The sequence below is a fragment of the Oryx dammah genome, unplaced genomic scaffold (assembly GCF_014754425.2).
Source record: "Oryx dammah isolate SB20612 unplaced genomic scaffold, SCBI_Odam_1.1 HiC_scaffold_20, whole genome shotgun sequence".
NCBI classification, from domain to species: domain Eukaryota; kingdom Metazoa; phylum Chordata; class Mammalia; order Artiodactyla; family Bovidae; genus Oryx; species Oryx dammah.
This window is the reverse complement of record NW_024070204.1, coordinates 50,563,824-50,579,151: the sequence shown is the minus strand read 5'-3', so window position 1 is coordinate 50,579,151 and position 15,328 is coordinate 50,563,824. Positions and strand designations below refer to the sequence as shown.

The following is a 15,328-nucleotide window of genomic DNA, read 5'->3' as shown; positions in this document are numbered from 1 at the left end:
GATACAGTCTGCTATATCAAATCTTCCTGGTTACCACAAACTGAAAGTCTATAATAGACACAAAAAAAGCAAAGCAATCTAGTCATCTACTCACTTGAGAGCAAAAGAGGAAGGGAAGAAAAAAGACCTACAAAACACATCCAAAATAGCAATAAGAATATACATATCATTAATTACCTTAAAGGTAAATGGATTAAATGCCCCAACCAAAAGACACAGACTGGCTAAAATGAATACAAAAATAAGATCCATACATTAACACATGCTGTTTATAAGAGACCCACTTCAGATCTAGGGATGCATTTAGATTGAAAGTATGAGGATGAAAAGGTATTCCATGCAAATGGAAATCAAAAGAAAGCTGAAGAAGTGACACTCATATCAGACAAAACAGGCTTTAAAATAAAGGTTGTTAAAAGAGACAAGAAGGACACTACATAATGATCAAGGGATCAATCAAGGAAGATACAACAACTGTAAATATGTATGCACCCAACATAAGAGCAGCCTAATACATATGGCAAATACTAATAGTCTAGAAAAGAAAAATTGGCAGTAACAATGTGGGGGATTCTAACACTCCACTTACATCAGCGGACAAGCCATCAAGACAGAGAATCATTAAGAAATTCGATGGACTTATCTGTTATTGACAGAGCATTAGATCAGATTGATCTAAAGCTCTATAAATATTAAGTCAGATGGACTTAATTGATATTAATAGAGCATTCAGTCCAAAAGCAGCAGAAACACACTCTCAGATCCATTTGGAACATTCTCAGTTCCATCAGGTCAGTTCAGTGGCTAAGTCATGTCCAACTCTTTGCAACCCCATGGACTGCAGCATGCCGGGCTTCCCAGTTCTTCACCGACTCCCAGAGTTTCCTCAAACTCATGTCCATTGAGTCAGTGATGCCATCCAACCATCTCAACCTCTATCATCTTCTTCTCCTGCCCTCAATCTTTCCCAGCATCAGGATCTTTTCCAACGAGTCTGCTCATCGCATCATATGGCCAAAATATTAAGGCTTTGGCTTCAGCATCAGTCCTTTATATTCAGGGTTGATTTCCTTTAGGATTGACTAGTTTTATCTCCTTGCTGTTCAAGGGACTCTCAACATCAATTATTTGGCACTCAGCCTTTATTATGGTCCAACTCTCACATCCATACAAAATTACTGGAAAAACCATAGCTTTGACTAGACAGACCTTTATCGGCAAAGTAATGTCTCTGCTTTTTAATATGTTGTCTAGATTTGTCATAGCTCTTCTTCCAAGGAGAAAGCATCTTTTAATTTCATGGCTGTAGTCACTGTCTGCAATGATTTTGGAGCCCCAAGAAATAAAATCTGTCATTGTTTCCATTTTTTCCCCTCTATTTTCTTCATCTATTCAACGGGGCTAATAGGAATAACCACATTCCTTCATGGGGTTTGGCAAAAAATACATTCTAAAATGCACATAAAGTGCTTACTTTGTGGATCAACACTGGGTTCATTAAAGTGATGCTCTTATCAAATTTTCAGGAAAATCTTAAAGATGTTTTCCTGACCGCAACACTTGAAGTCTCTAAATATTGAGAACCAAAAATGCACTGAGTCTGTAGTGAGAATGGGTGAAACCATAAGCATTTGTCAGAGTGGAATTAATGACATAAGCCACCCCTGGGGCTCTAAGAACCTGCCTGCTGTATTAAGCATGTCTTTTACTTCCCTTGTGGCTCAGCTGGTAAAGAATCCACCTGCAAAATCAAACCCTGGGTTCAATCCCTGGGTTGGGATGATCCCCTGGAGAAGGTAAAGGCTACTCATTCCAGTATTCTGGCCTACAGAATACAGTCCATGGGGCCACAAAGAGTCAGACAGGACTGAGCAACTTTCACTTTCACTTTCTTTTCTGTATTCAGATGCTTTGACAGCTGGGGCTTGTGAATCCTGGAGGGACTGCCCTGCTCAGTTAGTTAACTCTGAGAGATAGTAAACAACTCACTGGAACTCACTTTTCAATGCATACCATCAATACAGAGCTCACAGGGCAAACACCCCAGTCTTGGGTTCTCACACTGGGCTACTATACCCCTGGCCTAATCACTCCAGAGCCAAACAGGTATCTGGTGACTTAGGAAAGCCACTAAGCCCCAGAGCCTGTTGCAGGAATTCAAACTAGCCAGTCCGCAGCCTGCTTACATGCCTTATACATAAACCACAATAGAGGCTGTCATCACATTCCCCTTTCTGCCTCCTGACCCACTCAGGGACTCCCCCTTGCTCCCAAGGGCCTTTCTCCCCATGCCCATGTGTCCTTCTCTTAAAATCTTGGAGCATAACAAACTACTATTTCAATGGCAGTTGTTTCCTGATCTGTGGGCCTCAACACATCTAAATAACAATAAAACCTGTCTTTTAAAATACCATCTTCCTCCAGGACTGAGCTGGGGAAGCAGGGTTTATATCTTCTCAGTTTACTCATACATCTCCTACATTAGATTTTGATAGAGACACCACCTACATATATGGTTGCTGGTGGAAATCAGAATTCCCTTTTGTTGCATATGGACCAGCAGCATATGTTTGATGAGCAGATTCCATTTTTGTGAAAAGGAAAAGGCACCCCTTCCTGGAGCTGAGCACAGCTCAGCACGTGGCACTCTGGCTGGAGCACAGTCACACTTGACCCCTGGTTGGTGCCCTTGTCCAGGGCACAACAGGTACATCTGCATGGGGCAGGCCTCCAATCACCAGGAGGATGACTTTCTTACTAACTCAGGCTGGCCAGAGCTCCGAAATGAAGGAGGGAAGAAGATGGGGAATGGGGAAAGAGGGACAGAAAGGATAAGGAGTGGTGAGGTTGAGGGTAGGAAAAAGAGAATGCAAAAAGGAAACAGCTCTCCCCTTTGTCTACCTGACCTCTGCCCACTTTAAAGCTACTTCCTCCAATTTTTCAAGTCAAGTCTTTCACTTGTGAGAATCAAGTAAAAAATTTCTGGACTTGAACAATGCAGGCCTAACTTAAAAAGGAAAAGTGCTTTCTTTCAGTAAAGGAACTTGCCTTTTATTTAGGGGGGCCACAAATTTAAACTCAGTTCTCTACATAGTCTAGTTTCAGGAATTATCAGTATTCTTTATTTTTTAGATTGCTATAGACTTCGAAGTTCATACACTAGTAATACAGACACTGAAAATAAATACAATACTAAGATATTCTTAATAATGGGTGTTGTACTATTTTTCAATCTTCTCACTGGGAGGAAATCCACTCTACAAAGCCTTTCCTGAAGCTAAACTACTTAAAAATAAAAAGCAAAATATTATAGACTCCAGCTGTGAAATATTTTACTATATTTAAAGAAAAAAACCGATACACAATTGTTCTCCAATATATTCTTCATAGAATTAAATAGACACACAAAATAAAAGAACCAGCTCTAATACTTGAAGTCTCAAAAATTTTGAAAAATTGTAACTTGAGAATCACAGAAATGATAATAAATAAAAATGCAATAAGAAATGTTCATATAGTGAAGGACAGAGGGATTTGTAAGGATACTAATGGAATGTAACCTAGTACAAATGAACCATGGTATGTCTCTAAACAAGTTTATTCCAAGGCAGTAATCAACTTCCACAAACAGGAGGTGTAACACATCCAGAAAGAAATGTCAGTGTTTCTAGTAGCTGTTAAAATGTGTTCTTTAAATGTGGATCATTACAAATCCAATAATCCAGTCTGTGGTTTCAGAATCCCCCCCACCCCCCAACCCCACTGCACATGCAAAAAACCTACTCATGAAATTAAAAGACTCTTGCTTCTTGGAAGAAAAGCTATGACTGACCTACACAATATATTAAAAAGCAGAGACTTCACTTTGCCAACAAAGGTCCGTATAGTCAATGCTATGGTTTTTTCAGTAGTCACATATAGATGGATGTGAGAGTTGGACCACAAAGAAGGCTGAGCATCAAAGAACTGATGCTTTCGAACTGTGATGCTGGAGAAGACTCTTGAGAGTCCACTAAACAGCAAGGAGATCAAACCACTCAATCCTAAAAGAAATCAATGCTGAATATTCATTGGAATGACTGATGTTGAAGCTGAAGCTCCAATACTTTGCCACCTGATGTGAAGAGCCAACTCATTGGAAAAGACCCTGATGCTGGGAAAGATTGAAGGGAGGAGGAAAAGGGGGCGACAGAGGATGAAATGGTTGGAATACATCGCTGGCTCTATGGACATGAGTCTGAGCAAACTCCAGGAGATAATGGAGGAGAGAGAAGCCTGGCATGCTGCATCCGTGGGGTCACAAAGAGTTGGACACAACTTAGTGACTGAACAGCAACAAATAAAAAACTGGGCAGTCTTACCACCCAGGTTCTCTCCTGCTGACATTGCGGAAATACTCTAGCCTCAAGTTTGACATTCCTTTGCCTAATGGCAACACTGGAAACCAGGTGTGAGATGTATCACAATTGTGATACTTACTTTGAGTGTGAAGTAGCAACCAGATTGGCTTAGCTAGAAGAAGACCTGGATTTTAGACTCTGCTCTGGCACTATCTGTAAGGTGAAGTCAAATCACTTCACCTCTCCTTATATCTTCATTTCCTAACCTGGAAACAGTTCTATTTGTGGACAGTTTAAAATACAGTGATCAGAGTTACATGAATATCTACAGCTTTTCTTGGTAGATAATAATGAACTGGACTAATCTGTGATGATTTTTATCGCTATGAAACAATTTTGCTTCTCTTTCTTTGAAATATATAATAGGCTATGATAGTGTGATAGAATAAGAAACACATATTTGGTCTTCCTCCTGGTTCCTGACACAGAGCTTCCATAATCCTTAGAATTTTCTAACTGATGGGAGTGAAAGGAGCATCTTTTATTATTCATAATAAGCCCCTTCCTGCCACCCAAGAGTTCATGCTAATGAGGTGACTCCTGGTTTACACCTACATAGCTTCAAAATGGGGGCTTATTACAACATTGTAAATCAGTTATATTCCAATATAAAATAAAATAAAAAATAAAAAGAATAGGGGCTGACTGTCAGAAGAACAAACTATGTGATCAAAAAGTTGAAACTTTCAGCCCCATCCCTGACCTCTGGGAGGGGAGACAGGCTGAAGACTGAATTAATCACCAATGACCAAGGATTGCATCCGTCATGCCTATGTAAAGGGAGCTCCATAAAAATCCCAAAGGATGAGGTTTAGAGAGCTTTGGTGTCGGTGCATGTATTAGGATGCTGGGAGGGTGACACACCAGAGACTGCAGGATGCTGCACCCTGCCCCCCACAAAAATTTGCCCTATGCTTCTCTTCTATCTGGTTGTTCCTGAGCTGTGTCCTTTATAATAAATTGGTAACAGTAAGTAAACTTTTCCTGAATTCTGTGAGCTGTTCTAGCAACTTATCAACCATGAGGGGTGGGGTTGTGGACCTGTCAATTTATATCCTGTAGGTCAAAAGCACAGGGGCCCAGATTTGTGATGGGTGCCCGAAGTGGGGGATGGGAGGAGAAGAGATAAGGTTTGTGGAACTGATTCCTTTACTTGTGGGATCTGTGCTAACTCTGGGTAATTAGTGTCAACGTTGTATTAAATTACAGGACATCTCGTTAGTATCTGCATAGAAATGAAGAATTCCTTGATTTGGAAAACTCCCCCATTTGGTTCCAGAAATGTTGCAAGTAGAAACAGATTATACATAGTACAGGCTAAGATAGTTGTGGACACCTTAATGAATCTTGTGAGTCCCTTGGACTGCAAGGAGATCCAACCAGTCCATCCTAAAGGAGACCAGTCCTGGGTGTCCATTGGAAGGACTGATGCTGAGGCTGAAACTCCAATACTTTGGCCACTTCATGTGAAGAGTTGACTCATTGGAAAAGACCCTGAGGCTGGGAGGGATTGGGGGCAGGAGGAGAAGGGGACAACAGAGGATGAGATGGCTGGATGGCATCACCAACTTGATGGACATGAGTTTGGGTGAACTCTGGCAGTTGGTGATGGACGGGGAGGCCTGGCGTGCTGCGATTCATGGGGTAGCAAAGAGTCAGACACAACTGAATGACTGAACTAACTAACTCACTCACTAATGAATTTGTTACACATTAATACAAGTGCATAAAAATACTATTAGCTGGGGAAAACAGTTCACGTTTGACTACTGCTGCTCCTAAGTCGCTTCAGTCGTGTCCGACTCTGTGCGACCCCATAGATGGCAGCCCACCAGGCTCCCCCATCCCTTGGATTCTCCAGGCAAAAACACTGGAGTGGGTTGCCATTTCCTTCTCCAATGCGTGAAAGTGAAGTCGCTCAGTCATGTCTGACCCTCAGCGACCCCATGGACTGCAGGCTTCCAGGCTCCTCCGTCAATGGGATTTTCCAGGCAAGAGTACTGGAGTGGGGTGCCATTGCCTTCTACCAGCAATATAAAATGGCACACCATCAATGCCAGATACAGTCACAAATAAATAAAGTATAAAAAAAAACTGTACACAACTAATTATTTCCCACTATAGTTATAACAAAGCAAGAACCCCTAGAATTACTATAGGAATGTTTAGATTTAAGCAAGCTAGCCTATTACTCTTTATCCTTTCTTCCTCTGCATGACTGAAGTCATTGAGATGGTCAAACTCATTCAAAAACATGTTCTTCAGCATCCCAGGATACACTGTCTAAGATTCTATCACCTGTTCATGAGAACATGTCTTAATTAGGGCAACATGGTGAAGGGGAACAAACCAAAGTATTAGAATTTGATAGACCTAGCCTGGAATCAACCCCTTGACATCTATGATCTTGGACAAGCTATTTAATTTGTCAGACATGACTTAGCAAGTGAACAATAACAAAAACCTTTAGGTTTCTTGTATAAAATAGGAGTAATAATAAAGAGTTTGGTTGTTGTGGGAATTAGATATAAGGCATAGGTATATGTTCAATAAATGCTAGCTGCATATAATATTTACACAGCTTGATATTTGCTTATAGACATACAATTACTCCATGAGTATTCATTTCTTTTCCCAACTATACTATAGGTTCAATGAGCCAAAATTTTTGCTTTTGAGTGGTTCACAATCTAGTAGACCAGTTGGAATAACATACTGTCAAATCTATTTTCACACCCCCAGAATCATGGGCACGTTAAGAGTTCCCAATGTCCCTAAGAAGAAGAAATAAGATTGTTTTGATCACAAAGAAAATAGTGGCCATCAGACTACCATTGTGACTGAGGAGAGAGCTGGGTGAAGGGTTCCTGGGTGGCTTATCCCTGAAGGGAGTGTGGGTGTCCACAGAATGGAGAATGAGGTCCCAGGCTGGACTGGGCTATGAAGAGAATTAGAGGTTTTGGGTAAATGGTAGATTATGGATGCATGTGTGCATGGAAGTTGCTTCAGTCGTATCTGACTCTGTAATGCCCTGAAGTGTAGCCCACCAAGCCTCTCTGTCCATGGGGATTCTTCAGGCAAGAATACTGGAGTAGGTTGCCATGCCCTTCTCCAGGGGATCTTCCCGACCCAGTGATCGAACCTGCGTTTCCTATGTCTCCTGCATTGCAGGCAGATTCTTTACTGCTGAGCCACTGGGGAAGCTGGATTATGGATGAGTAGAGACAAATTTGAACAGATTTATATGTCAGGGGCTTTTTAGTGAAGTTAATGGTAACTGAGAAGCACGAGGAGGTATCAGAGTAGAAGCAGTTCAGAGAGCCAAATTGGGCTTTGCAAGGCTCAGAAAAGAGCACCTTTCATGCAGAAGACCTGAACAGATGCAACCGAACTTCAGTGTACACGAGTGAACTCTGGCCTGGTACTATCACTGAGGGTTTTGAAATATTTTTGTAAGTATGAGATTATAATTCTCAAAAATGTATATTATTTGAAGTATATCTGTTTTATATTAAGGACAGATGACTTTACATCTCTACAGAGCAATTCTTTCAAGAACCTAAATTGAGAAACTGCTAGAAATTATAGGATTGCACTTATACACAATGTTGGTGTTTTACCTAAACAATCACAACAACCACCTTTAAACATTCCTAAGATTAATGGCAGGAGCTGTCAGCCAGAGAAATAACAGTTCTTCCGTATTAGCAGAAAGAACATGGTCACAAAGGTAAGAGATGTATAGTTACCAAATTAATTTTCAATTCACCAAAGTCCATGAAAACAAAGAGACCTTTCTTAGGCCTGGATCTGAAAGTTATCTCCGTATAATAATCAGTTGCTTAAAGCTCAAAAGGAAGAGAATGTGAAGCAATAAGCACAGCTCTTTCTGTCTCCATATGCAGGGCTGCATGCTTCTAAAGAGGGATCCACCCAACAAAAATATCTTTGGGAACCAGTAGAGCAGCAATGGGAACTGGGTCTATTTTCCCAAGTTCTTTTCTGAGTTCTAATTAGACTTTGAAAACTCCAAAATGAGAATAAGTAAAATCTAATAATCTACTGTAAGCTGCCTAAGAGGATATCTACCTATATGTATACCTGCATCTTTGAATTTTATTCCTAAGAGCTTTAAGATATGAAAGGACATCTGTTATATTTATTATATACAGATATCTTAAGGGATCTTTCCTTTAAAAAAAAAATGTAAGCGTTTTACGCCAAGATTTGTCTTTCTTTCAGCTTTCCATATTTGAGGAGGCAAGCTTATCATCAGTCCTACAAATCAACCCTGGCACCAGCAACAAATGTTAGTAGGTGTTGGAATTGTCTCAGAAGAAGACAGAAAGCTAAATTCTTGGGAAACATCCATTTATAGCTCAAATCCATCTGAGTGGCAGATGTACAAAAGAACAGAGAAAGGGGACCAAAACTCACTATAAAAGCATTCTACCATGGTGCCCATACATTACATGATGTACAAAAAATACTATATAACTCTCTATTGGTATAGTCAATTTTTTTTGTTACTTCTCTTATTTATTTCAAACCTGCTACCCATATGTACTTTTTCTTCTGTTTATCACTTGCTATTCTCCTCAGTTATCACAACCATTTAGTTAAGGAATCTCTGATCTTCTACAGGGGGTGAGGAAGAGGCAGAAAGCCAGGTACACAGTCTCAAAACTTATTGAAGAACCTTCTCCTTAGGGAAAAAACCTGTTTAAAATAAATACTTTATTTCATGTGTCTTGCTGTGTTGGACTGTGTAGTAAACATAACTCTTAGTCTGAGGAGATTAAATAGACACTTTACAAAATTTAGCTAGGGCATTATGAAGGGAATAAACCTAAGCTTTCTCTATAATATGCTTTAAAATGACCAAGGCAGGCTACTTCCTGTGACCTGAAAAGGCTAGTTTCAGTTTGCCTATTTTGTCAATTAGAAAAGTGTCAGAGAAGGACTCAGAGACTTGCTCCAGGTCACACAGACCGTACAAGACAGAAGCAGACTTTCTACTGAGTGTTCCTTACCACAACAGACAGACATTTGGATTTTCTTTCTTCTGAAGAGTCTTGAGAAGCATCAAATGACAACAAGGTCTAATTCAGTCTCCACACCTTAGAGAGGCATCACTCTCTTGGCCTTTGAACCAGAATGTGCTGTGGCAAAGAACCTAGCAACAGAGGCTGACGGACCCCCGTGGGATCAGAACAAGGCAGAAAGCGTTTGCCTCACACACACACACACGGTCAATGTCCTAGGCTGAAGGATGCTGTCGGTTCAAAGTCACTTACCCAAATCTGAAGCTTAATTCTCTTTTCATTTTTGAATACAGTTTTGACTTTGAAATCGATCCCAACTGTGCTGACGAACGCAGATGTAAAGGAGTCATCCGCGTAACGGAAGAGAAAAGATGTCTTCCCCACGCTGCTATTGCCAATGATGAGCAGTTTGAACATGTAGTCAAAGTTCTGATCAGAGGAGTCTTTCTGGCCATACCTGGCATCTTGGGCAGAGGCCATCTGTGGGGAAAAAACAAAAGAGGTGTGGATGAGTCTTCCATTTGCTATGAAGCTAGCAGCACATTCATTATTGGCCTTGCCAGAAACAGATGTCAGACCACTTAGGAGAGAAGTTGAGAGAGCTCCCCAGCCTTCCTCTGATGCTGGTATCCATGGCAATAATTCCCTGCTGAAAGACAGAAAAGCAAATCTTACGGCTCTTTCCAGCTGTGTTAGTGTTTGTCACTGCTCAGCATTCAGAACGAATCAAAGACACCAAAGGAGATGTAACATGAAAAGCGAAGATATGAGGGCATGCAGATTCTGGAACTTTGTAATTCCAGTGACAGCAACACCAAAGTGGCTGAACAGCAGGGTGCTTTTTCCTGAGTTATCTGAATTATTAGGGTCTCTCTTATTTTCTAGGGAAGCATACCCAAAGCCTATCTGTATTTCATCGATTGATATCACTTTAAATCACCATCCTTACATACGTGATCAATCTATTTCAAATAAAAAATAATGATAATGACAAATACATATGGTTCAAACAATGTGCCAGGAACTGTTAACCCTCATCACAACCCTATAAGTGGGTGCCTTTATTATTTACGTATTAAAAGGAGACAGTTGAGGCTCAGAGATACTAAGTAATTGGCTCAATTTCACACACTTTGTAAGTAGTAGAGGGAGGATTCAAATCAACCAGTGTGGTGCCAGGGCTCATATTCTTAACACCTGCCAGCCCAGTTCCCAAAGAGAACTAAGCAAATGTGCACATATGCTCTAAAGACAATGTGGGAAAGATTCATTGCAGGTGCCTTCACGAAGAACTCTACCTGGGTTCAAACCTTGGTTCCACCACTTACTGGCTCTGGAATATTGAGGTTTTTTTATTTTAAATCAGTGTACCTCAGTTTCCTCTCTTCTACGAAATGGAAAAAAAAGTACTATCCAGCCTGAATCACTTATGAAAATAGCCGATGGTAAATCTGTATGGCAGATGTATAAAGAGACCAGCACAGAACAGAGAATCATCTCTATAACAATTAAAAATCCTCTGGGTGGGTTTTCCCTCACCTTTTTTTTGATGACCATTTTAACATGTATCAAAAATCCTGCTGCATTCTCTAAGTGACATCTGGCTCCATATAGAAACAAGGCAGTTAGAAGGGTGAATCCCACTGATCAGTGCATTTACCCGATTATCTTTGCTGATGCTATGAACTCCTTCTTTGCTGTGTTCGTTAATACAGTAGCTACTAGTCACATATGCCTGTTTATATTTAAACTAAATAAAATTAAAAATTCAGTTCCTCATCCACACTAGCCACATTTCAAATGCACAAGAGCTACTTGAGGTCAGTGGCTACAACACGGGATAGTGCAGGTCCAGGACACTGTCATAACTGCAGAAAGTTCTATTGTCTAGCTAAAGTCTTTGGCTAGACAGTCTTTTTTCATTCCTTATAAAATCTGATTAATAAGTACTCCTTCTATTGGTGGTGGTTTACTTGCTAAGTCGTGTCTGCCTCTTGCGACAGCATGGACTGCAGCCCACCAGGCTCCTGGGTCCATAGCATTTTCCAGGCAAGAATACTGGAGTGGGTTGCCATTTCCTTCTCCAGCAGATCTTCCCAACCTGGGGATCGAACTGGGTCTCCTGTGCTGCAGGCAGATTCTCTACCAACTGAGCTACCAGGGAAATCCCATCTCTATCATCTCTCTATCAGGATGGCAAAGAGGTGGCAAAAGTACACAGAAGAACTGTACCAAAAAGATCTTCATGACCCAGATAACCATGTTGGTGTGATCACTACCTAGAACTAGACATCCTGGAATGCGAAGTCAAGTGAGCCTTAGGAAGCCTCACTATGAACAAAGCTAGGGGAGGTGATGGGATTTCAGTTGAGATATTTAAAATCCTGAAAGATGATGCTATGAAAGTGCTGCACTCAATATGCCAGCAAATTTGGAAAACTCAGCAGTGGCCACAGGACTGGAAAAAGGTCAGTTTTTATTCCAATCCCAAAGAAAGGCAATGTCAAAGAATGCTCAAACTACTGCACAATTGCACTCATCTCACACCCTAGCACAATAATGCTCAAAATTCTCCAAGCCAGGCTTCAACAGTCATGAATCGTGAACTTCCAGATGTACAAGCTGGATTTTGAAAAGGCAGAGGAACGAGAGATCAAATTGCCAACATCCATTGGATCATCGAAAAAGCATGAGAGTTCAAGAAAAACATCTACTTTGGCTTTATTGACTATGCCAAAGCCTTTGACTGTGGATCACAATAAACTGTGGAAAATTCTGAAAGAGATGCAAATACCAGACCACCTGACCTGCCTCTTGAGAAATTTGTATCCAGGTCAGGAAGCAACAGTTAGAACTGGACATGGAACCACAGACTAGTTCCAAATAGGTAAAGGAGTACGTCAAGGCTGTATATTGTCACCCTGCTTATTTAATTTCTATGCAGAGTACATCATGAGAAACGCTGGGCTGGAGGAAGCACAAGCTGGAATCAAGATTGCCAGGAGAAATATCAATAACCTCAGATATGCAAATGACACCACCCTTATGGCAGAAAGCGAAGGAAAACTAAAGAGCCTCATGATGAAAGTGAAAGAGGAGAGTGAAAAAGTTGACTTAAAACTCAACATTCAGAAAACTAAGATCATGGCATCTGGTCCCATCACTTGATGGTAAATAGATGGGGAAGCATTGGAAACAGTGACAGACTTTGTTTTAGGGGGTTCCAAAATCACTGCAGATGGTGACTGCAGCCATGAAATTAAAAGACGCTTGCTCCTTGGAAGAAAAGTCATGACCAATCTAGACAGCATATTTAAAAGCAGAGACATTACTTTGCCAACAAAGGCCCACCTAGTCAAAGCTATGGTTTTTCCAGTAGTCATATATGGATGTGAGAGTTGGACTATAAAGAAAGCTGAGCACTGAAGAAATGATCCTTTTGAACTGTGGTGTTACAGACTTTTGAGAGTCCCTTGGACTGCAAGGAGATCCAACCAGTCCATCCTAAAGGAAATCAGTCCTGAATATTCACTGGAAGGACTGATGTTGAAGGTGAAATTCCAATACTTTGGCCACCTGATGTGAAGAACTGACTCATTTGAAAAGACTCTGATCCTGGGAAAGATTGAAGGCAGGAGGAGAAGGGGACGACAGAGGATGAGATGGTTGGATGGCATCACCGACTCAATGGACATGAATTTGAGTAATCTCTGGGAACTGGTGATGGACAGGGAAGCTTGGCATGCTCCAATCCATGGAGTCGCAAAGAGTTGGACATGACTAAGTGACTGAACTGAACTGAAAGAGAAAAGCCCCAGAAGACAGTTGAACACTAGAAACAATATATAGTGCTCAGTCTCATCTAAGACCACATTGGCTGCTGAAGTCAGAGCTGTGTATGTGTTAAACAACAGGGAAAAAGAAAACAAGAGACGGTGCAATAATGTATTCCATTTTTATAAATACTGCCAGTAGGAGAACACAACCATATGAACAAGAATAAAAGCAAAAAGAAAATCTGTATATATTATGAAATTTAAGGACAGTAAACATTCTGATTGCATTTCACACTTTCTTAATAAATATAAGCTTAAGCATTTCTCTATTTTATGTCCATGGAACCACACAGATGTCTTCAGTAAATACAACTGTTATGATTGTTTATCAGTGGGAAAAACTGGGCCAGTAAAACAGGCATGTATCATCATTTTCCTTTCTGACCCAGGAACCTACATGCTAAGGTAAACTTCCCCCAACACAAGCAGTCTGCCAGAACAAAAATAGGATTATAATTCTTGACTATTGGTTTGAACAATGATGCCTTGCTCTGACAATTTGTGACACCCCAGAAAGCCAGGTAACTGTTTCGTTTGACACTCCTATTCCTACAGACATAAGCCTTTCACCAATTAAGATTCCCCCCTTATGGAGGTACTAAGCTTCACCAGGCCTGCAGTTGGTCTTTGTTAAGATCTTTTTACCACCTTTTATGTGAACTAGCCCAGATACTAGGTTCTGAATTAAGCATGTTCAGTTAAGCCATAGTCGGAAAACAACTCTACGTGTATTCTAGATCTGCTCATTTTCTCAGCCTGATTACCTACCTACCATTACCCTGAGGTGGGATTCTGAGTCCTGTGGATTTCTAGGATTCCTTGAAAGAAAATGTGATAAAGAAAGCTGATCAATCCCAAGTCCTAGTCCAAAATTAGACCAATTCCAAAATCTGCAGAAATATAGATGCCATCATGATATATACTTTTTAAATGTAACTGCAGAGATTTACACAGAGAAAACCATACTGGAATTTTCTCCAGCATAAGAAATAGAAGATGTTCAATTTTAAAGGCTGATTATACCAGTTGCAGTGGCAGCAATTAAGGTGGCAGGAGTACAGAGGGTGAGCGAGGATGAGGCTGGTGGATACATGGGTCTAGATCCTCCAAAGGATTAACTAGAAGAGTCTGTCAACCTGCTGGCCTTGAAGACGGTATGTGGTTTCTTTAAACTATTTCCTGATTTATATCCCCAATAGGATTCATCCAACTCTTTGAGACCCCATGGACTGTAGCTCACCAGGCTACTCTGGCCATAGAATTCTCCAGGCAAGAATACTGGAGGGGGTTGCCATTCCCTTTTCCAGGGAACCTTCTCTTCTTCAGGGATCAAACCCTGGTCTGCTGCATTGCAGGCAGATTCTTTATCATCTACATCACCAGGGAAGCCCCATAAGATTCACAGTGAGTCCCAAAGATGTGCATTCAGAATGCATATGTTTCATGAAACTTTAGAATAATGAAATAAATCCTGGCATACAGAATGGAGTAGAATGCCCTAATCTTGCCGAGGATAGAAATGAAGCAATCTTTATTTACAAAACAGAAACAGTCACAAATGTAGAAAACAATCTTAGAGTTACCAGGAAGGAAAGGGGGAGAGGGATAAACTGGATGATTGGGATTGACATATACACACTAGTACAAAACAGGTAACTAATAAAGACCTACTCTATAGCACAGGGAACTCAATACTCTGTAATGACCTGTATGGGGAAAAAAGCCTAAGAGAGTGGATATATGTATATGTATAACTGACTCATTGTGCTGTACACCTGAAAGCAACGTAAAACGTAAATCGACAATAGCCCAATAAAAAATGAAGCAATCTGACAGCATACGAATGTCAAAGGAACATACAGTCACTATGTAAGTTCGCCTACCCTTTTAAATACGCTCATGTCAACGTTTCTGAAACATTCATGGGAAAATATGAAAACATGAGTGGGCATGAAGGAAGTCCCAGAGAGCAAACTGTATTTTATAAAAGATAGGTATGAGAAAAGCCTTTTAATTGTATTAATCTTAAATTAATTAAAAGAATCAT

The 15,328-nt window shown here is 40.6% G+C and overlaps 1 protein-coding gene across 2 annotated transcripts in view; it reads right to left on the bottom strand.

The window, feature by feature from the left end:
• The window catches only part of RAB3C (RAB3C, member RAS oncogene family), a 295,041-nt gene that overhangs the window by 258,166 nt on the left and 21,547 nt on the right, over positions 1-15,328 (bottom strand). For both annotated transcript variants that reach the window (XM_040262564.1, XM_040262563.1), the window contains exon 2: positions 9,698-9,925. In XM_040262564.1, coding sequence (XP_040118498.1) covers positions 9,698-9,925 — 228 coding nt within the window. The remainder of the gene's footprint in view (positions 1-9,697; positions 9,926-15,328) is intronic.